Consider the following 22,567-nt stretch of genomic DNA (forward strand, 5'->3'; position numbering starts at 1 on the left):
AAGCTTCAGGGCACTCAGCACATGCAGTCATTTCTACTATGATGCCAGGAAGAAAAAAAAAACAAAAAACTTATCTCCAAAACTCTGCAAAATCACACTCCAAAAATAACAGGGCTTCTGGGAAAAGGGGGTTGGGGCAGATCACCTAAAACCTGTATTTTGTAGCCAGGGCACTAACAAAACAGAGTGAAGCCCAATGACGATGCTAGGGCACTTAATCCCCCACTGGCACAAACACTGGTCCCTGAAATCCGGGGCTTCATTCTTCTTCCTGAGACGCAGGTTCTCGGAGACGCAGGTCCTAGCAGACAAGTTCCATCAAAATAAAAAATGTAATGCCTTCGTCATCAGTTTTGTGAAACAAAGGGGTGGTGTCTTCGCACTGTCTTCCTTTCCATTCCGTTTCCCCAACCAAACACAGCGGAAGGGCTTAATGGTGATTCCTCAAACTACTGTACCTGCTACTGCTTGCAATAAAGGCAGGCACTTCTATAAGATTTCTGGCTTTTTTCTTAAGGTATTGTCTCTGATCACTTCAAACTATTAATGTTCCGGGGAAAACCTCACAGGAACTACCTAATTTTGGGTTATCCTGACACCATTTCTCTATTTACCAGTTGTATATATACTATTTCCCTCTAGAGAAACAACTCTGGAACAACACAGACCACCTTATGCCTGGGCATTAAGATTCTGGTACCAATTCCAACGTGTGGGTTTCTCCCCAAACCAAGCAATTTACAGACACCAGCTGGGTGTCCTGTGATTCATCTCAGTTCTGACACTATCTATCCAGCTGGAGACAGCATCCGCTGCCACGTTACAGGCTCGGTAGATACTATCAGGCCCACAGGACAGCTCTCCACTTCAGATGCCAATCACAAGTCAGTTTGTTATACCTGCTTCTGACCCACTGGCTATAAATCGGAGGCTCCCGTGGGTACGACTAATTTGCTAGAGCAGCTCACAGAACTCAGAAACGTTCTACTGACTAGATGACCGGGTTATGACAAAAGGATGTAACGCAGGAACAACCAGAAGACATGCATGAGGCCAGGAGTGGAAGGACGTGGAGATTCCATGCTCTCTGGCACATCTCTCCACATCTCGTGTTCAACCTGAGAGCTCTCCAAACCCCACCCTTCTGGGCTTTCACGGAAGCTTCATTACGTAGGTATGATTGATGAAACCAATGGTTGGCCATTGGTGACGGAACTAAATCTCTAGCCCCTCTTCCCTCCCCGGAGGGTCAGGGGGTGAGACCGAACCTTCCAACCCTCTAATCAAATGGCTGGCTTCCCTAGCAACCAGACCCCAATCTTCGGTTACCAAGGGGCATGGCAAGCCCTCATGAACATAATAAGAGACCCTGATTGCACTCAAGACTTAGGAAACTCCAAGGGCTTATAGGAGCACTGTGCCAATGAATGGGGACAAAGACCAAATACATATTTATTATAAATCAAGGTATCGGTCATAAAAATGGTCGCCACCTCACCCGGATGATTCCTTCCCTTCTAGGTTAGAGGTCCCTGCAGTGAATACACAGCCTAGTTCACATACACAATTCACTCCAAAACCGAGAAATGCCCTCCTGATCCTATGGGTGCTCTTACCGTCTCCTATGGCCTAGGCTTCACATGTCCACTATGCCCATGTCCCCTCAATAATGAGGAGAAGGGACACACGCAGGAGGGACAGCAGGTGGAGGGAATATCAGGACGGGGCACTCCCATTTTCATCACAGAAAACCTCCTTGACCCTGAGTGACAGAACACGGGGCTACACCTGCCGCAAACAGAGAAATCCCATTTCGCAACCTTACATCACACAGGCCAATCTGTTTAACCCAAAGGATGTCTGAGAGTTGGGATCCAAGACTGCAGCCTTGCTACTGGAACCACTATTCTAGGCAGAGGCATGTCTGAGATGCCCCCTCTTTTCACTCATTTAGCAAATGTTCAATGAGTGCCTTCCATGCACCAGGCACTGGGGCCAGTGGTGACCCAGGCAACAGTGAAGGGTCGAGTCCCAACCAAGAGGCCAGAGATCAGCGTTCTCCTCCTGCACCATCAACGCCAAGGGAACACAGGAGACTTAGCCAAGACACACCAGCCATGATTCCCCTCCTGTAAAACAGAGAACGAGCCGACACTGCTTATTTCACGACTGTTTCAAAAACAGATAACACATGATTAAATTGTTTAAATATAAAATGCTTTTTAAAAAAAACAAATAAAAGAAGTGGTAGGGAAGGAGGGAAGGAAGACAAAAGGAAGGAATTATTTCCTAGGCTACATTGATACACTTTCATATATTAAGTAGAAACGGAGGGAATAATAAAAGGGAAAATGGCTAAAAAACTACACTGAACTAGTTTTGTTTTTTTTTTCATGGGCCTAGAAGCTTTCACAGAACTCAAGGCTTTTAGAAGTTACATTCATTTCCTTCTGTTCTTCCTTCCTGGCCCAGGAAGCCAGTCGATTCACTGAAAAGTAATGCAATACATAATTATCAGGGAAAGAAGGGAAAGGCGCCCTAAGAGCTGGCTCTCTCTGCACAGGGAGAAGCCAGTACCCCTCAAAGGGCAAATCAGCCAAGACACACGCAATGATAAACTCGTTTATTCTCAGAATTAGTTTACTGCTTGATATCCCCTGCACACACGGGGCAATCACAAACGTCCTTGAGACCCAAATCGCAGAATTGTTCGGGCAGTCCACAGGCAGCTCCGTCCATCAGAGGTCCAACAGAAATCTCCTCACCTGGGCCAGGTATTTGGGTTTCAAATAGTCACCCAGCTCCTCCTTACTGACCCACACATGATGGCCCTTCTGCCCGGCCTGAGAAAAGTCTCCGGTTAGTAGTAGTGCTTTGAAGAAGAATATTTTGGCCCCAACGCTGCTCTCTGTCCGTATTGCCTGGGGGAACTTGAACTTGTAGTGGCCACAGGGTGCATTTCCCAGGAACTTGGCTTCCATGTTGTTTTCTGAGAGGGGGGGAAACAGAATTGGAAGATGAGGACACACCGACCTGTGTACTATGGATCCCAAATCATCGGGGTCTCTGCGAGAGCCGTTTTCCGCGCCGTAAAAGCAGCCCCTGGGAGTAAGGACTCAGTCCTTCCTGAAGAGCCACCTCTCTTCTCAATCCAAACGCTCCTGGCCCATGGGCTCCAGAATCACTGCGTCCTCACCTGTGCCAAGCTACTGCTTCCAGACTGGAGTCAGCAACGCAGCAAATACCACTACCTGGGAGTCAGAACACTGAGCTGCTACACTCAGCCGTCACTGTCGGTGCAGAATGAAGACACGTGGCAACTGTGAAGCAAAGTTCATCTGCCTTTCAAAGGGAGTGTCGTAAGGAAAACATAAAAAGGACCCGATTTAACTTCTACAGGGTAAAAACATCATAATCAAAGTTAAAAGACAACGAGAGACTGATAGATAGTATCTGCAATGTATAAAACAAAGGGTTAATAACCCCAACCCTGCATTTCCAATGACAGGGAAATAATGAGTAACTAAATGGCATTTGGAGAATTGGTGAGCTACATAACAAAACTAAAGCTGGATCCAACCTCGGCCCCTATCAACACTGCTGCCATACAGATCAAAGATTTAACAACAGAAATTTAAAATTTTCATAAAAAGTCTGTTTATTCTGGATGGTAGTTTCATGAGTATTTAAGAATATTTTCTGAATTTTCCATTTTTAAAAAATTTTCATTAAAGGAAAAATAAACCATCAGAGTACTTTCTGTATCAGTTTTGAGAGAGGAAGGCCTAATAGACAAAACAGAAAAATCCATAAAAGAAAAGACATATTTATCTACATAAAAATTAAACCTTTCTGCAAAGAAAAAATGAAGCAAAAAGAAAAGTCAGACAAATTGACAAACCAGAAAAAATATTTCAACACATTCAACAGAAGAATAATATGTTAAGATGCAAAAAGTACTTAGAAATCAATGAGGAAAAAAACAAATGTAAAAAAAAAAAAAAAAAAAAAAAAAAAAAAATGAACCAAGCATATATGAACATGAACATGAAAATAAATATCAATGACTTACAAACTCATTAAAATATGCTCAATCTTATTAATAATTAAAGAAATACAAATTAAAACAACAAATCATTATTATTGAACTTCAAAAACTGAGCTATACACTGCTTGTCAAGAGTAAGGGAAAAATGAGTATTCTTACATGGATGTAAATTAGTATAACTGCTATATATGGCAAGTTATCAATTTTACTTAGACATACCATTTGATCTAGCAACTGTGCTTCTAGAAATTTATCCTCCAGATGTATTTATTTGCCCATGTGAGCAAAGATGACTGTACAAGGATGAGGTCACTGCAGCTTTACTTGTAAAAGCAAGAGACTGGCTACACAAATCGCAGTAGGTACATATGAAATAGCACACTAGTGTAAAAAAAGTCTAAGATATGTCTTCATGTGCTGATACAGAGATGATTAAAGGCTGTATATAAGAGGAGAAAAAAGGTATACAACTCTGCGTACATATATGTGTGTGTGTACACACACACACTTCAACTATGCGGAAAAAAGAAACATAAAATATGCATATGCTTGCAATTTCTAAAAGAAAACACAAAAAACTGTTAGTGGTGGTTGCTTCCGAGAAGGGAAAATTACTTCTTATCCTACACTACATCTGGTAGACATTGTTTGATAATGTTTTCATCATATATAATGAATTGCTTTTCTCGATTATTAAAAAACAACAACTTTATACAACACAAAATGTCAACAGTAGGTATCTGTGGGTGGTGGAATTATACTGGCATATTTCTTTGTGCTTTTCTGAAATTTCCACCTAATTAAATGGGTACATATTACTTTTCTATAATCTGGGAAAATTGGATTAAAATGTAATTAAATCAAGAAGAAAATAAAAAAGAAACTGTTCATTACAAACGTGAGCAAAGAATCTGAACAGGCAGTTTGTGGAAGAAGAAATACAAACAGCCAATAAACGTGAAAAGATGGTCAATCTCACAGGCCATCGGGAAAATGCTAATCCAAAAGCAATCGTTTTTACTAACTGGACGGGCAAAAATTATAGAGCCTATTTCATGCTGGCGAGAGCCAGGCCACCAGCCACGCCTGGACATCACCCGTGACAATGTGGAACATCCGGTACATTCTGCAGGACCAATGGGCAGTACCCATCAAAAACTTGATGCGTCCATCCTTGACCATTAATTCCACCTCTAGGAAGTCCATCTTGCAGAAATACTTGAGAAGTGTGGGTCCATGCGAAAGAAGAAATGGACTCTTGTGGGGAGCCATGGTTGCAGGAAACTCTGAGCTTTGCAGAATGGCTCGGTTTATGCTACCTGTTTCCTCCCCCTGAGGCAATTGTCTCTGCCTGCACCTGAGGGGAGCTTGAGCTTGTAAGCTGCTGAGGAATTTGGTGGGAGCGGCCCATTCCCAGACACAGAAGGCTGATGCCTATCAGGGCAATTGATAAGATAATTACTTGTGAGTTTCCGGTGAATTTTGTATCCTCTATGTGAAAGCTAAAGAATTTACATTTGTTATGTTAATGCATACTTGCACGTGCTCAAACTGCTTATATGGGTGCAGTAAAATAAACTTAGTGTCTTCAGGATCACTGAAGTCCCGCGATCGCCATCATATGTGAGAGTGTCTTTTATTCATTCCCACTCCCCCATTCGGGAACCCATCGACTCGTGACGGCTGGCCCGTCACAGACTCTGACTATTTTGTAAATATACTTTTATATTGCTTGAGCTTTTCTTTGCCATCTTAATAGATTTGCAATAAATCGACACATTTTACTTTGTACCCACCTATTAAATGTCAACATATCTGTTACATAGTTCCTTTCACATTGATTTATCACAGTGGGAAGGTTAAAGGAGGAAAGCGCAGTACCAAAGCAGAACCCCTTTCCACCTGGCACACAGGAGGTAGAGCTGAGCAAGCGTCGGTCAGTCGTGAATATCTGACGTGATGGAAGCTGAGCATCTGAACACAATGATCCCGGAAAGAAACCCAGCTACCAACTCCCACGTGATGGCTGAGAAAACAAAGCCCTATGAAGGCCCCCACCCATTCCATTCTGTCTCCCTACCTCTCCTGCAGGCCACAGGCCCCTAGAGGGAAAGGATCAAGGAGCACACACTGGCTGCGACGTCTCCTTAGCAGATACTCAAGCTGGTGGCGGGGCCAGTCAAGTGGTTGTGCACTTACATTACCAAATCCATTTACTCAATAAACACTCAGCAAGTAGCTACTATGTGCCAAGTACTTTGCAGATGGCTGGGTGATGGAGAGGAATAGATATCGTCCGTACCTTCAAGGCAGTCAGAATTCTGGCTGGGGAGGGAAATGTTAGTAAGCGATTACAGGGCAATGGGATAAGTGCAAGTGTGTTCTCCACTGGCACACAAGCTCCCAGGGAGCAGGGGTGGCGTCCTGCTCATCACTGTCACCCCACTGCCTCGACAGTGTCCAGCAAATGATAAGCAGAGTAAATGTCTGTGGAATAAACTGAACAAGGGCACGTACGAGTGGTACGGAGCCCAGAGGGAGGAGCAGCTCTCTCTACCCAGAGGCCTGGAGAAGGCTCCACCACGGATGATGTAACGAATGAGCTGAGCATTCAGACCAGGGAGGAGGAAAAGCATCCACCCAGGGACTAGCACGCCTCAAAACAAAGACACATGAACGACCACGTTATTCCAGGAATGCAAAGGATTGCTAAGTTAGAAGCCAGAGTCCACATTCATGAGCAGCAAGACTGAGGAGCTCAGGATCAGAGCAAAAAGGGTGTGTAGGCCATGCCTGAGAAAGCCTGAACTTCTATGGGAAACCTTCTAAGAACTCCAGGCAGAGGAGTGACAAGGAAACTGTGCTTTAGCAAGCTCATGCTGGCAGCACTGAAGGGTACCACACGAAAGCAAGAGGAACTTATCTGGCATCTACTTTAATAGTCATGGTTCTCAACCACCGTGATTTCACTCCCCAGGTAATATTTGCCAATGTCTAGACATTTCTGGTTGTCACACTAGACGGGGTGGGGATGGGTTAGTGTAACTGGCATCTAGGGAACAGAAGCCAGGGATGCTGCTAAACATCCCACAATGCACAGAGTACTGCCCACAACAAATTCTCTGGCCCCAAATATCACTAGTGCCAAAGCTGAGAAACCCTGGTCTTGTGAGAACTGAAGGGGTCACAGCTGAAACTGTGGAAACAAAGAGGAGACTATTAAGAGCAGACCAGGTAGGACTCCAGAATTTAGGGATATTAAGGGTAATTCTGAGGTTTCCAGTTGGGTGAAGGGGTAAGCGATGGGCCGATGAGCCAGGACAGGAAGAGAAGCAGGCTGAGACAATGGTAGGACATCGATTGTGAATGTCCAGTTGACCCTTGAACAAGGTGGGGTAAGGGGTGCCCACCTCCCCACAGTCGCAACTCTGCAGGTAACTTCTGACTCCTCCAAAACTTAACTAATACCTTACTAGTGACTGGGAGCCTAACACAAACAGTTGATGAACACATATTTTGTATGTGTATGTATTATACACTGCATTCTTGCAATACAGTAAGCTAGAGGAAAACAACATTAAGAAAATCATAAGGAAGAAAAAATACATTTACAGTACTGTACATGTTTACCGCAAAACATCCACATATAAGTGAACCTAAATAGTTCAAGCCTGTGTTCACGGGTCAACTGTACTAAATTTTAATATCTCAGTGGGACATAGGCTCTCACCTGATCTAAGGAAAATCCTTACCTGGATTTTTCTAGCTGGAAATTTTACAAATGTAAGTTTTCATTAACCTTCCCACCCGCTACCCTTAGACCCATTGTCACAGTCAGCCTGTAAATCCTCTGGCTGAGTCTGAAGTGAGTCTCATGGGGTTTAGAGGGTGGCAGAGAACTCACCTGAGAGTGTGGCCAGGGTTCGCTCAGCTGTTCCTCGGAGGGTCTCCCCAGGCTGCCACTCTGCCTGGGGCAGCATCCACACATCCTGGTCTCCGAGCTTCTCTTTGACCAACAGAACAAGGTTGCTGTCTAGCTTCCGGTGCAATGAGGTTCGGTCATTCTTTTTATCGGCATCTGGGGGGAAAAAAGAGGGTGAGAGGAGACAAGATTACTGTGATCTGCCAGAATCAAGATCTTTAGTCTTCCTTTAAGGTAGAGCCACAATCTTTGCCCTCAAAGAACTTAGTACCATGGCCCAAAAATAGTAAATGGAAAATTTCAGAAATCAACAATTCCTCGGTTTTAAATTGCACACTGTTCTGAGTAGAATAATGAAATTGCTCGCCATACAGTTCCGTCCTGCTCAGGACATGCATCACCCCTTTGTCCAATGTCTCCACGCTGTATTCATTCCCGGCCTGTTAGTCACTTAGTAGCTGTCTCAATTCTCAGATAGACGGTCTCAGTATCACAGCACTTGTTCAAATAACCCTATTTTACATAATCAGGGCCCTAAAGCACAGGAATAGTGATGCTGGCACTTCAGACATGCCAAGAAGCCATAAAGTGCTTCCTTTAAGTGAAAAGGTGAGTACAGTACATTAAGATATTCTGAGACCATACTTTTATTCTGAGACACACTTTTGTCACAATATATTGCTATAATTGTTCTATTTTATTCCTTATTGTTTTTAATCTTACTGTGATTACTATAATCTCTTACTGTGCCTAATTTATAAATTAAACACTGTAAGTATAAATGTATAGGAAAAAAACAGTATATATAGAGTTCAGTACTACCCACAGTTTCAGGCATCCATTGGGAGCCTTAGAATATATTCCCTGGAGATAAGGGGGGACTGCTGTAATCAGATACAACCCTGACCCATCTCTCTCACTGTGACCTCTTTCAAGGTAGAGTCCTACAATCTTGAGGAAACTAAAATATACGAAAAGGAAAACCAAAAGCTGAACTTCTCTGAAGAACAAACCATAAAGTACTTTGAGCCTTTGGAAAAGAAGCAATACCCATATTAACTCAAACACTATACTACTCCATTGGTTACTGACTCAACTAGCCCCCACTTTCCCTTTGGTCTTCTTCTGTGAAACAAGGATAAGAGAACGCCCTGCTTAGGAGGATTTCAGAAAAGGCACTGGGAACTAGAGGGAACAGGCTTAATTTCCTCCTCTCTCTGTCCAAACTGGGAGTAAAATTCAGATAACTTTCATAAAGTTTAACTGAGAGCGAAAAGGCTATTCCAACATCCTACCCTCTTACTCAAAAATAACACAGGCATTACAAAATTCTATTAGGGTTATTAATTTAGGGGAAAAAATTATATTAAGGCAGATTAAGGAACACAGAAAAGAATTTATTTTTCTCCCACCTGAAAGTTTATTCATTTGTAATTATTTGTTACTTAAAACACAAAGCAAGGCTAAGCAACTGTCCTTTATTTGGGAACTAGAATACCCCTCTTTCCCTTTCCTCTTACTGGCCTGAAAAGGCCACAAACCTGTGATGCGAGCTCCAGGTTTAAACTGTAGGAATTTCTGCTCCCACATATCTTCCAAATCCTGTACCATCAATATATTCTTTTCATCTTCTTCATCATCATAGAGGTCAGCTTTCCTCTTTGCCAGTCTCTGGGCTTCATCTAAAGCACGAAGCTCATGGTCTGAATACAGGCTTCTCTCGATCTCAATCTGGGAAAATTAAAAGGACAAGAAAACAGGAAGAATAAAACAGTTATAGCACACATGACAGACTAAGAAGTTTGCCACCCAGTATAACCCGACATACAATCAAAATACCACAGGGGGAAAAAAAGAGAGAAAAAAAATTACCTGCACTTTGGGCCTGAGTTACGTTTGCTAAAATGTCAGAATGTGATTGGCGGTCCTTGACCCTGCATGAGATGGCTAGTAACAGAGGCCCGGGACAGCCATTGCCTGTCTACTTACCATGTTCCAGTCTTGTCAGTCTTTGATTCCAACGTCACTCACCACTTCCTGCCTCAGGGAGTTTACAAGTGCTGTTCCTTCTTCCTACAATGTTTTCCTTCCCATTTTTCCCCTGGGAGATTTCCCATTAATGCTTCAGATCTCAACTTAAATACAACTTTCTTGGAGAAAGATTCCTTGACACCTCTCATAAAACCAAAATTAGATGTCCCTGTTAAGTTCTCGTACAGTGCCATGTGTTTTCCTTTACATTCACCAGGTTCTGCAATTATAATCATGTGGTTATCTGGTTACTGACTGGCCCCCCTCCACTAGACTGAAGCACTCTGAGAATCAGTTACGTCTGTCTTAACCATCACTGCATCCCCAGCATTTCTGCAGTGTCTGCACAAAGTAGGTGCTCGATGATTATCTGTAGTGATTAGTGAAGTATGTGCAGAGTATATTAATAAGTCAAGTAAAAAGCACAGAAGTGAAGTTCACAGCTCTCAGTACCAACAGAAAAACTTCTGCTTCTAAAGGAACATATAACACTATCCTTCCATCACTATCTTTGGAGACTTAAGACCCTCACAGCAACTACCCCCCGTTTTTGCCCGTGTTTCCTCACTTGCCCCTCACACAAACAGTCCTGGGAGGCAAAACAAGGGTGACTTCATCACAGGCATCTTGTAACACTCATCACATAAGACTTCCTCCTCTCCAAACTGTCAACCACCTAAGACGGGTTGAGTCCGTCTTGTCTACCACCGCTTCCCTCGTGCAATTGAGTGAAAAAGAAGAGCTTCTCCAAAGAACTGCCTAAGGCGACGATAAAGAAAGCCAACGAAAACTAACTTTTATTGAACGCCAACTGTGTACCAAACCAACCCAGTAAGATAGGTACCATTCTGCAGGCAAGTACCCTAAAGTCCTTAGGTGACTTGTCCAGGGTCACATAGACTAATTGGTGCCAGAGTCAGGATCCAACCCAGGCCCGCGTGCCTCTACTGGTTCCCCAACGGCACCCACAAGCCGCACCTCAAACCTACCTGCTGTAGGAGAGCTGCTATCTCTTCCTGCAAAGGAGTCAGCGGTTTCGACACGAGCGGTGGCCGCTGCAGGCACAACGCGCCTAACAGGTGCCATGGAGACCCGCGGTTCGAGGGTGCGGTCGCAAGAGTCAGGCTGCGAAAACCCAGACTACTGGCCCTGAGCCTTTCGAATCGCCGCCAGCCTCTCGCCACCCCAAACAGAGCCCGCCTCCCCGTCGCCGCCATCTCTCTGCCCTCCCACAATGCAACGCGGCTCCAGCGGCCCTGGACCAATCCTGTGTTCCCACAAGGCAGCGCGGGAGCGGCACGTAGGGAACAGCTCTGTCCCCGGAACGACTAGAACGAACCATTGCAACGTGAAGGGGGGGGCGAAGATCTCATGTTAAAAGAGTAGGGGGAGGTAGGAAATTCCCAGTTGAGAAGCGCAGAGATAGTTATTATAGACTATGAAAAACGGGGCAAAAATCTTTAACAGGTCTTATGACGAGGAATCAGATGACTTTTCCTCTGTACTGTCCCCCCACAGGCGCTCACGGTGCTGGCGCCGCGGACCGGAGCTGAGTGGGGTCAATTCAAGTCATGCAGGCTGTAAGAAACGCGGGGTCTCACCTCTTGCGGTCATGGGCTTGGCCGCCGACGAGCAGGTAGGAATGAGTACCCGCTCCGAGCCACGGCCACCGCCGGAGCGCGCTCCTGCCCGTGTCCCATGGACTCCAGTGGCCGTTAGGCCTGGGGGCCTCTCTGAGCTGTCCTTCCCCGCAGGGTCGTGGCCCGGGCGCCGGCTCCCTCCATCCACACGGGTGTCCACCAGCTGCAAGACGCCGCCGCCAGGCAGGAAGTTGAGGAGAAGCCCGCAGCTCCGGCTCCGGCTCCGCCTCCGAGCCGCAGCAGCTTCAGGTGAGGGCCATTGAGGTCCCACCCTCGCGACACTGGCATCACCCTCCTGGGTCAGAGAACCAATGAATTCCCAACTCTTTCCCTTGCCATCTGTGGGACATTATGAAGATTAATCTGTGAGCCTCAGTTTTCTTGTCAAAAAGTGGATAAGTTGCCGAGAGAAGTTGTGAGAATCAAACGAGATGAGCATTGGCATAAAGAGGACCTTCAGTGAACATCTGAAGAATGAGTGAAGGGCGGAGGTGTACAGTGAATGCCAGCTTTCCCTCTGAGAGGACGGGCACATCAGAATAACAACCTTCCCTGGGCCTAGGACACAAAACCAGAGGGGCGAGGGGAGCTGTGCTATGGTATAGATTATCGTGCCCTTTTTGGAGCTGGTCTAATGTCTAGGAGGCTTTTGTGCTTAGCCCTGGGGACTGGCATCTTGCTTCCCACCAGTGCCACGACCTCTATATGCTGTGTGTTCTTACAAACATTTACCGAGAACCTACTATGTGCCAGGGACCGTGCTAGATGCTGGGAATATAAACACAAAAGATCGTTCTTCCCCACAAGTAGTTCACAGTCTGCCAGGGAAGAGAAACATGCAAACATTTTCACCACAACCTGATCAATAGTACACTGGAGGAAAGAACTGGATGCTTAGAAGTGTGACAGAGTGAGTGTCTAACTCCTGAGGAAACCAGGTAAAACTGTAGAGTAGAAAATGTGGAGGTTAAGAACTGAACTGAATGGACAAGATGAAGGATTGTTTTAGGCGAAGTGAGAGGCTGGGTAAAGGCATGTGGTGTGAAAGAACATGGTATATTCAGGTGTGTGTGTAATGGCAGGTGAGGCTAGCAAGACAAGGAGGAATCAACGCCGAGGGTCTTGTCTGGAACAGTGGGCTTCTGCACTGTCTTCACTGTAGGCAGGGGGGAGCTTCTAAGGAGTTTAGGTCAAGATTCTATTGTGGTCATTCAACATTGCCAGGCTCCGTTCAAGGTATTGGGGACACACTGGTGACCAAACACACAAAAAGCCCTGCCCCCACAGAGCTTAAATTCTAGTGGACGGGGAACAGCAATTATAAAACAAGTAAAACACAGGAATAGGACAGATGGTAGGAGAGTGTCTGGAGTTCGTGAGCAATAGTAAGGTGGCCAATGTGGAGTGAGGAGTAAAAACAGGAGATGGGACAAGGGGTGCAGCAGGCATGCAGGGGTACATCCTGTATGGCCTGTAGAGCACCCTCAGGACTTCAGCTGTTACTCTGAGATGAGGAGCCGCTGGAGAATTCTGAATAGAGGATTGACACGATCATGCCCACATTTTAAAGAGTCCCCTTGGCTGTTGTGTTGATAATGAACTGTGGAGAAGCAAGGGTGGAAGCTAGAAGTCTTCTAGGCAGTTAGAAGGCTATTGAAACCATCTAGGCAAGGATCCGGTGGCTTGGACCAGAGTGACAGCTGTAGAGGTACTATCACTGGTCAGACTGATCCATTCAGAAAGCAGAACCAACAGGATTCGTTAATGTGGATGCAAAGGAGAGGGGTGAAGGAACACTAAAATTTGGGGCCTGAACAATCGGAAAGACGGAGTTGTGACTAAAGGGAAAATGCAGGAGATTGGATTTGGATGGTTAAGGCTGAGATGATTAATTGACATCCAGGTGGAGATACAATGTTATTAGAAGTGGAGTTCAGGGGACAGATCTGGGCTAGAGATACACATTTGGAAGACTCCCAGATGATGTTTAAAGCCATGAGACTACAAGATCATCAAGACAGTAAGTACAGATAAAGAGAAGAGTCCACGGCCCAAACCCTGGAGGCCTCTGACATTTAGAGATTTGGGACATCCAGAGAGGTAGTAAGAAAACCTGGAGAGGGTCTGTTGTTGTTTTGAATGTGGTCGGAGGGCAGAGAGATGAGCTATGTCAACTGCTATGACAGGTCAATAAGCTGATGACAAAGGTGCTCATTGCATTTAACATTGTGAGTTGGTTGGTGACCTTGACTAGAGCATTTTTCATGGAATGGATAAGGAACAGCAATTTGGTGGAGACGACAGGGGCTAAAGTCTGATTGAAGTGGGTTCAGAAAGAATGGAAGACAGGAAGAAACAGCAAGTACAGTCAGTTCTTTAAGGGGCAATAGAGAAAAGGGCAGTTGCTCAAGGAGGCTTTGCGGTCAAGAGGGTTTTGTTTGGTTTCAGGTTGGGGAAATGAGCATGTTTTGCTGATGGGGCTGATGCCAGAGCGGGAACATTGCTGGAGTGACGTCCTTGAGAGGCTAACACACCAGGGGAGCATCGTAACGGGAGAGAATGTGAAGATTGCGGGCTCAGATGTCTGATGGTGGGAGCTGGAAGAAATTCTGATTGCTTCGATTTCTCTGTGAAGGTCATCAGCTGGCAGGGAGCAGGCAGGAACTGGAGGTTTGAGGAGACAAGAGAGGGTACAAAAGAGGCATCGGGAGAATGGGGGGATGATTGAATTGGGGGTGTGCTGTATGACGGCAGGCAATGCCCAGAGCCCACGTAATGTTAGCAGTCATTAAAATAAAGCAGTGCTTCAACCTGGGGCAGTTTTGCCTCCAAGGAGACTTCCAGCAATGTCTGCAGACATTTTGGTTGTCATAACTTGGAGTACAGTATCTGGGGAGTAGAGGCCAGTGTGCAGGACAGCCCCCCACAACACTGAATTATCTTGCCCAAAATGTCCACAGTGTCAAAGCTGAGAAACTGACATACAGGGCCAGCTGTCACTGCTGAGTGTTTCTCTAGCCAACTGTGTGGGGGGCATGTACAGGCTCAGAGTGGCTGGAAAGATAGACGTGACAGGGTTAGGGAGAGTACAGTGAAATAAGGGGGGCAGAGAATGGAGGGTGTGTGCGAGGGAGTCAGTATAATGACTGGCCATGGAATTGACTTGAGGTCAGGAGAGAAGAGCATCAAGGGTGTGAGGGAAAGGGAAAAGCTGGTACGATCAGTGGGATTGAGGGGTTCCTGGAGAGAAGGTAGTGGGGGAGCCAGTGGGTGTGCCAGGAGGCGCTGGCCAGAGGTTCCCGGAACCGAGGTTACATTGGGGTTGCAGGTGTGGTGATGACAAGGGCTAGCTCTGACCACGAGAGGAAGTAGCCCGGGTAGGCTAGGACACAGGGACACTGGAGCAAAGAGGTCAAGAACAGAAGCCAAGGGTTGGAAAGCTCTTAACTGACATAATGTATATAATTATGGCAGGAGCAGCGGGCCAGGAACTATAACCTTTGCATTTTTCTACATTTATTTTCATTTCTAAAAATTGTCTATAGCCACAATTAGAAAATGGGTTGAAGACTGGGAGGCAGGACCTTCTCCCTTTGGGAGTAAAACTGCAGCTTACCCAGGAAAGATCCAACTTCTGCCACCTTTGTGTCAGGGTCCGTGTGGGATGGTTTTGTCCAGAGATCAGCAAATTCTCATGCCTGAAGTACACACAGCAGAAGTCAGTCCACAGCCGTGCAAACAGATGCCACGTGTGCTGGCCCCTCTGTATATTTCCCTTGTCTGAGGACAGGTACGAAGAGGCAGCAGACCGGTGCCAGAAAATTCTGTCTTCCTTTTTCCTGGGCTTGCTTGGGGTAAAGCACTTGTTCATTTGTACACTGGACTTGAGAGGTTTAAAGGCCTGACCTTGTCCGTGCCTTCAATTAAATGGCTCAAGTTCCGAGTCCTTACTTCAAAAACCTTGCTTTATATATACGGCATTACACTGGTACATTCAGAGTTTAGTAGGCTTATTTTTTTTGACCCCCAAAAGTCAGCAGAGGAAATTACCAATTGAGAAGTGATGATGTTTTAAACGTGATCATCTCAGAGCCCCGTCCACGTTCCATCTCGGCATGTGGGCTGATAAACCAGCAGCCTGCAGAGATGCTACATCACCTCTTAAGATCAGGCCTAGCAGGAAAGAAGACACTTGTAACTCTTGAGTAGCACTTTTCCGTTGTTTTATTGTTTCTCTCTGAGAAAGCAGGTAGGGCTGCGGGAAGGACGGCGCTCAGATCATAGTGTATTTCTAAACCAGAGCCCGTCGTATTTCCCGTGCCGGGGGTGCAGACATTGATCTCATTTGCGCATGGAGGCGGGGTGCACCAGCAGGCTCACGCACATCTCACATGCTTCCTGACAGCTATGTGTGTGTGTGAATAAAAGAGCATGAGGAGCAGAGCTCTGAGCTGAGTCAGGTCTCCCAGGCCCAACGCCTGACATGCCAGCTACCCCCGTCCCCCGATTTGTACCTGTTTCTCCACCTGAAAATGAAGAGTACTAACTTAGGATAGCCAGAGAACAGACTGGACTGCGATGGCAAAAGATCCTGAACTCATCACAGAAATATTTCAGAAATAAGCTTCCCAGGCCCTGTCCGGAAGTCTGGGCTAGAGCTTACGCACCACAGTAACAGTTGGCTCGGCTGATGGGCCAGTACAGAGAACCACTGGTCTAGGGTAGGGCTTGGCAAACTACATGCCATGGGCCAGATCTGGCCAGTTGCAATAAAGTTTTATTGGGACACAGCCACACCCACTGATTTAGTGTTGTCTGTGGCCGTTTTTGCACGAGAGGGCCAGAGCTGCAACAGAAATTTCATGGCCAGCAAAGCCTAAAATGTTTTCCCTGTGGCCCATTAAAGAAAAAGTCTGCCGATTTCTCTCTCTTCTAGGGGATACTGGCTTTTTCTACAGTAATGATATTATAAGTATTATTAAAATTTTGTTGTCTTTTTTTATGGAGAGTCAAGATATCATCTGTGGATGATGAAGCAAGAAATAGAAGTTTAACTGTATTTTTTAAATTGCAGCAAGTGGAGCTTCTAGAGGATTGAAAATTCTAGTGATCTGATTATATGAGAAGGGACGAGAAAAGATGGGGAATGAAGATTAAATTCTCTTTTCTTCTAGCAAGAAGTCTCTCGACGTCTAGAGTCGACTACTCAAGTTTGTCTGTGCTACTGGATTTGTAACTATGTGATGGATTTCTTTGATTTGAAAAACATCAGGACAATTTTACATAAAATGTTTCTTCTCATTTCAGCATTTACCCTCCGATTCCAGGACAGGAGAACTCGCTGAGGTGGGCAGGAAAGAAATTTGAGGAGATCCCAATCGCACACATTAAAGCATCCTACAACAAGTAAGTGGGAAGGGAAGCAGCTGGGCAGTGCTAAGGGGGCTTTTTTCACCTTCGTGGGGGACGGCAAGGTGGCCCTGGGCACCCTGCTTGGGGTGGAAGTCAGGAAACCGCGTCCTGCATGAAGGTGCCGCTGCAGACGTTGCCCAGGTTCCCTCCTTGTGCTGGAAAACTGGCTTCTGTCTTGTGATGTTCATTCAGGTTTCATGACAAAGAACAGCATTTCATATCGATAAGATTTGCTTTCCTACAAACGGGTGTCAAGGGCGTTCCCACCTGTGTGTTGGCAACAGAACGACACAAGAGACTTGGTAGTCACGGATAGAGTGTGGGGCTCAGGTGAGATGCCATCGGACTCCTTCAGCATCGGAAGTGTCCTGGGCCTGCTCTGTAGCTCTCTGTTTGGGCCGTCTCGTGGACAAGCAGTTCTCTTATGCTGCTGTTCAGTGTAGGAAAGCACAACGCCCTGGTGGGGAAATGGCAGCCATAGACGGGCCAACAAGCAGATGGCCCCAGCCCAGGCAGATTCCAGCAGGTCTCCCCATAACCACTCCTCCACGTCCCTCTTTACTATGAGTTCTCAGGGAGTTCTTCAGACCAAAAGGCAGGGCAGTGATGAAAGCATGTCTAGGGATTTCTAAAGTTATCCTTAATTTTCTTAAAGTTAGAGATGATTAGGAAAAATGTTCCACTTATGTAAAAAAGATTTTTGATCATGAAATGGAGTGTCATAAGCATTAAAATTATCCAATATGGTAATATTGCTGTTTTTAGGTATAATGATATTGTGGAGTTTTTTACGAGTCCCTATCCTTTAGTGATATATACTGAACCATGTACAGATGAAATGATGGGTCTGGGATTTACTTCAAAATAATTCATTAATGGGAAAAAAGGGGGAGTGGAAACAGGGTTTATAGATGAAGCTAAAGTCATATGATTTACCGTGTTTCCCCGAAAATAAGACCTAGCCAGACCATCATCAGCTCTAATGTATCTTTTGGAGCAAAAGTTAATATAAGACCCGGTCTTATTTTAATATAAGACCAGATATAATATAATACCAGGTATAATACAATATAATGTAATACCGGGTCTTATATTAATTTTTGCTCCAAAAGATGCATTAGAGCTGATGATGGTCCGGCTAGGTCTTATTTTCGGGGAAACACAGTAATAATTGTTGAAGCTGGGTGATGGGTCAATGGGAGTTCATATACTATTCTGTTCACTTTTGTGTATGTTAAAAACTTTCCCTAATGAAAAGTCTTGTTTAAAATTACTTGATATGAAACATGTGATTTTTTAGGAAAAAAAGCCAGACAAGAACAGCACATCTAATTTAAACGCGAGCTACAGGGAAGGCACTAGGAGAAACCGTGCCATCCTTCTGGGTGACACTGGGCCACCCTCAGAGTGTGGAGCTCGTCTTAGTCAGCTCGGGCTGCCGCAACAGAGCACCACAGACTGGGCGCTTAACCTAGACATTTATTTCTCCCAGTTCTGAAGCTGGAAGTCCAAGATCTGGGTGCCAGCGTGGTGGGTGCTGGGGATGACCCTCTTTCAAGCTGCAGAGGGCCGGCTTCTCACTGTGTCCTTACCTGGCGGAAGGGAAGAGGGAGCTGTCTGGGGTCCCTTTTGTAAGGACACTCATCCCACTCGTGAGGGCTCCACCCTCGTGACCTAATCACCTCCTAAAGGCCCCACCTGCTAATGCCATCATATTCAGGGTTAGGATTTCAACATGAATTTGGGGGGCCACAAATATTCAGTCCATAACAGAGCTCTCTTTAGGATGTATGACTTGTCCGTTTTTAGTGAGGTTTAGGTGATTTGGACCTTTCCTGGTGCCTCCACAGGAGTTCAAAAAAACATTCAACTGATAGCAAAGCTCCAAGTGAAAGCAGCTGTCTTTCTCACTTGGGCTTGTTAGGGCGGGCAGAGGTTCGCGCTCTCTTATGTCCCTGAACAGTCACGATCTCTTTTATGCATCTCCTGCATTCCCAGCACACAGATCCAGGTAGTCTCCGCCACAAACCAGCCCCTTGCCCGCACTTCCTGTGGCACAGAGGGGTTTCGGAATGCCAAGAAGGGCACGGGCATTGCAGCACAAACAGCAGGCATAGCTGCTGCGGCGGTAAGTGTGTGTTCTTTCCGGCTCCCTCTGTGGTCTGTCCCCCTTTCTGCATGGCTGATCACTGTGATGAGAATTGTCTATGAACCAGCCATTCAGAAGCAGTGGGGAATTTGCCAACTCTTGTTTGATATCCGAACATTGGAAAGGGTTTGAAGAGGTCTTAGCTTCAGCAGAAATGAGATGCTTGTTGGTTCATTCTCGAGGACTTAAGAGCCAGGTGCTAAAGGCTTACCAAAGCCTCCTCAATTTAAAGACGGGGGGGGGGGGGGGGGAGTGGTGATAATAGGATATTGGGAAGATGTGGTGTGGTGAAAACCCTCATGCAATACCAGTTTGAGTGTGAACTGCTGCAGACCTTTCTAGAAGCAAATTGGCACTGTGATGCTATTGGTATATTTATTGAGCATCTACTATACGCCAGACACTTCACACCCATTACCTTGAATCCTCAGAAGACGCTTGGCACTACCCCCATTTTTAAGAGTGAATTGAGATACAGAGTGTGTGCCTTGCTCGGAGCCATGCGACCAGTTCAGTTCTCTGCACTAAACCCACACTGGTCTGGGACCAAAGCTTGTGCACTGTCTACTGTAGTACAGGCCTTCCTGAAGGAAAACCTTGACCTTCAAATAAAGCTTGATGCCCAGAGATACTGATTGCTATGTATTAATGACCACCAAAATGTGCTAAATGTCCGCCAATGGACATATTACACACACTTAAAAGAAACATGTCAGTATTAACTATAGCTTCTGCAGGATGGGTTGAGTGACTTCTGTGTGTTTTCCAGACTTTCTATCATGAAATGGCTTCATAATCAAGAAAGAAAAACTTAACCACTACTAAAGATTTAAAGTGATAACATTTTCTAAGTGGATATTTAAGCTTAGCCTCACCTCCTCATGGTTGGAAATTCTGCATTTACACACCTGAGAAAAACTGGAGCAATACTTAGAAATTTCCATTAGGTGGCAGTGCTGCCCTGGGGGAAAAGGGATCACAATTGACTTTTATGATTTGACAAGTTCTGTGCTTTCTGCTGGTGTCTGTCCTGCACTGTGGCCTTGTGTACCTTCCCCGTTTTCTGTCTGGTTTTGTATGTGGGTGCTTGTCCCTGGAGCTCAAAACCCTGTTGCTCCAGGTAGCAGTAGCGAGACCTGGATGGAGCAGTTCTTGCTGGGGCACTAACCACTTGCTGCTTCTCTCCAGAAAGCTGCAGGGAAGGGCGTGACGCACATCCGAGTGGTGGTGAAAGGCCTGGGGCCAGGGCGCTTGGTGAGTGAGGGTGATTAGTTAGTGAGAGGAACGGAACAAGGACCTGGTAGTGGGGTGACAGGAGGACTTGTTTCTTGCTGTTGTTCTCATGACCTACTCAGCTTCTCACAGCAAGCCCACATCACTTAGTTTAATTCAGCAGACATTCACTGAGTGCGTGCTGTGTGCCAGGCACTGGGAATAGAAAGGTGGTCCATGGGGCTATCAAATGGATTCCTCACTACAGACCAGGGGGTGCAGTGAAAGCTTGTGCCCTGGATCCGGGGAGCCCACTGGGGATAATCAGGAAAGCTTCCCCAAAGACGTGATATCTCTATTGACTTTTTAAGAATAATGAGGTATCAGCCATGTGTGGGGTGACAGCGGGGGACATTCCAGGCAAACAAAACGGCTTAAGTAAAGCTCCAGAAGTGCAGTGTTCAAGTTATGCCCGGGTTTACAGGTGGTCTTTGTTCTTAGATTGAAAGGCATGAGGAGGGACAGGGCAGGTGTCACTAGAGAAGTGGACAGAACTGAGGACATGGGTAGGAGTTTGGTTAGGAGACCTCTGTGAGGGTAGAATCGGGTTGGGATCATAGGTATCAAAGCGAGTGAGCGTCCACTCCCCCTCCCCCTCCCCGGGCATGCTGGGTCACCATTTCCAGGACCATGGCATTCTCCTGTTCCTTCTGCTCCTTCCAGTCTGCCATCAAGGGACTGACGATGGGGGGCCTGGAAGTGATCTCCATCACAGACAACACCCCCATCCCACACAACGGCTGCCGCCCCAGGAAGGCTCGGAGGCTGTGATGGGAAGGAGGCCTGCGCCTGCCTCAGCTTCACGTCCGGCTGGACCTCGTAGAAAGCACTGTGGGAGCTGTCTCCGAGGCGGGCTTGTTGGACGTCCTTCAGACAGTAAGGGAGAGCCTTGCCACCTCCCGTGGTCGCCTTTTTTGTACTTTTCCCTGGAGATGGCACGCCCACAAGTGAGGCCATGCTTCTCTCGGACACAAGGGGAGCCACAGGGGCAGCTGTGGCACAGGCTCCAACCAGTAAATGCTGCCCTACTCTAAGAAAATAAAAGAGTGTCTCTACCATCTGTAGTAGTTTGTGAGCTTCTTGCTTCCAGATTTGCAAACAGTAATTCCCACTTTCTCCTGAAAAAGACATTGTGAATTGAGATGAAACCCTAGATTGAAGGGTTAAAATGTAAGTGTGAGCTGCTATTCACCAGACACCTTCCTCTGTTTTCAGGTTTTTCTTTTTTAGCCCCTTCACCAAGCAACTTTTCTTATTACCAGCTTGTAATTTGGCCCCAAATTGAGCGCTTTTTGCCTCCTCGCTCTCGAGCGTGCTCATGACAGAACAGTTCACCCTTGGGAGCCTGTGTACAGTTCGCCCTAAAATGTGAGGAGACTGTCCTCAGTCTGCCTTTTCTAAAAGTGGACAGAACCCCACAGGTAAGTGGCATCATCATCTTTTACACACCCGGGGCTTCCGCAGTCCCCGCACCCAAGACCGAATGACCCTAAAGGGGGAAGGGTAGAGCAGTATAAAACGGACTCTAGAAAATCAGTGGGTGGGGGGATGGGTGAGAAGAGAGCCCAGACTGAAAAGTGCAGAAAACAGTTGGTGTGGAACCCGGATGGTGCTGACACAAGTGGGCTCAGCCTGGGCCCCAGGCAGGACTGACTGACAGCTCGCCAGTCGGGGCTCTGGGGTTCCCAGATACCACACAGAAGCCAAAGGCTTGAGAGACAGACCCTCCCTCCTTGGACAGAGAGGGCCCAGGATCTGAGAGCATCACCAGGAGCTGAAAAGGAGGGTGCACGTGCACACAAGCACTGTTCCTTCCTAACAAGTCTGCAGGGGGGGCCTGCTGACCACCCAAGGGGAGGCAGTGGGGTTCCCTTCTGTGCCCAGCCACTAAATAGTGTGGTTTGCCTGAACTCCATGTAGTTAACCCACAAGTGCCCTCCTAAATAGGAAAGTGGCTTAGACACGGTTAGAGAAGGGGAAAGACTGTGTGAACTGCAGAAGGAAAAGTGTCTCCCTACTGTCTCCTCCTCCAGCCGAGCAGGACCTATGAAGACAGAGGGCCTGGAGCAAACTGCACAGTTGATCAGGGCCCG

General features: G+C 46.4%; 3 protein-coding genes across 3 annotated transcripts in view; 1 reads left to right on the top strand and 2 right to left on the bottom strand.

Annotated features, from left to right (window-relative positions):
• Positions 1-2,608: 2,608 nt before the first annotated feature.
• MRPL46 (mitochondrial ribosomal protein L46) lies at positions 2,609-11,243 on the bottom strand. Its single transcript, XM_019726730.2, has 4 exons — positions 10,991-11,243; positions 9,512-9,701; positions 7,953-8,126; positions 2,609-2,989 (listed from the first exon to the last, which is right to left on the bottom strand). The coding sequence occupies exons 1-4, from the start codon at positions 11,216-11,218 to the stop codon at positions 2,739-2,741; spliced, it is 843 nt and encodes a 280-aa protein (XP_019582289.2). The 5' UTR covers positions 11,219-11,243; the 3' UTR covers positions 2,609-2,738.
• A 34-nt stretch (positions 11,244-11,277) lies between these two features.
• Positions 11,278-21,534, top strand: MRPS11 (mitochondrial ribosomal protein S11). The gene is made up of 7 exons (XM_074317476.1): positions 11,278-11,393; positions 11,520-11,637; positions 11,756-11,890; positions 16,949-17,047; positions 19,052-19,181; positions 20,391-20,456; positions 21,138-21,534. The coding sequence occupies exons 2-7, from the start codon at positions 11,573-11,575 to the stop codon at positions 21,243-21,245; spliced, it is 603 nt and encodes a 200-aa protein (XP_074173577.1). The 5' UTR covers positions 11,278-11,393; positions 11,520-11,572; the 3' UTR covers positions 21,246-21,534.
• Positions 15,710-22,567, bottom strand: part of DET1 (DET1 partner of COP1 E3 ubiquitin ligase) — an 80,305-nt gene continuing 73,447 nt past the window's right edge. The window contains exon 5 of the mRNA XM_074317472.1: positions 15,710-15,814. Within this exon, the coding sequence (XP_074173573.1) occupies positions 15,796-15,814 (19 nt within the window). The 3' untranslated portion in view covers positions 15,710-15,795. The remainder of the gene's footprint in view (positions 15,815-22,567) is intronic.

The sequence above is a fragment of the Rhinolophus sinicus genome, linkage group LG13 (genome assembly GCF_036562045.2).
Source record: "Rhinolophus sinicus isolate RSC01 linkage group LG13, ASM3656204v1, whole genome shotgun sequence".
Taxonomy (NCBI): domain Eukaryota; kingdom Metazoa; phylum Chordata; class Mammalia; order Chiroptera; family Rhinolophidae; genus Rhinolophus; species Rhinolophus sinicus.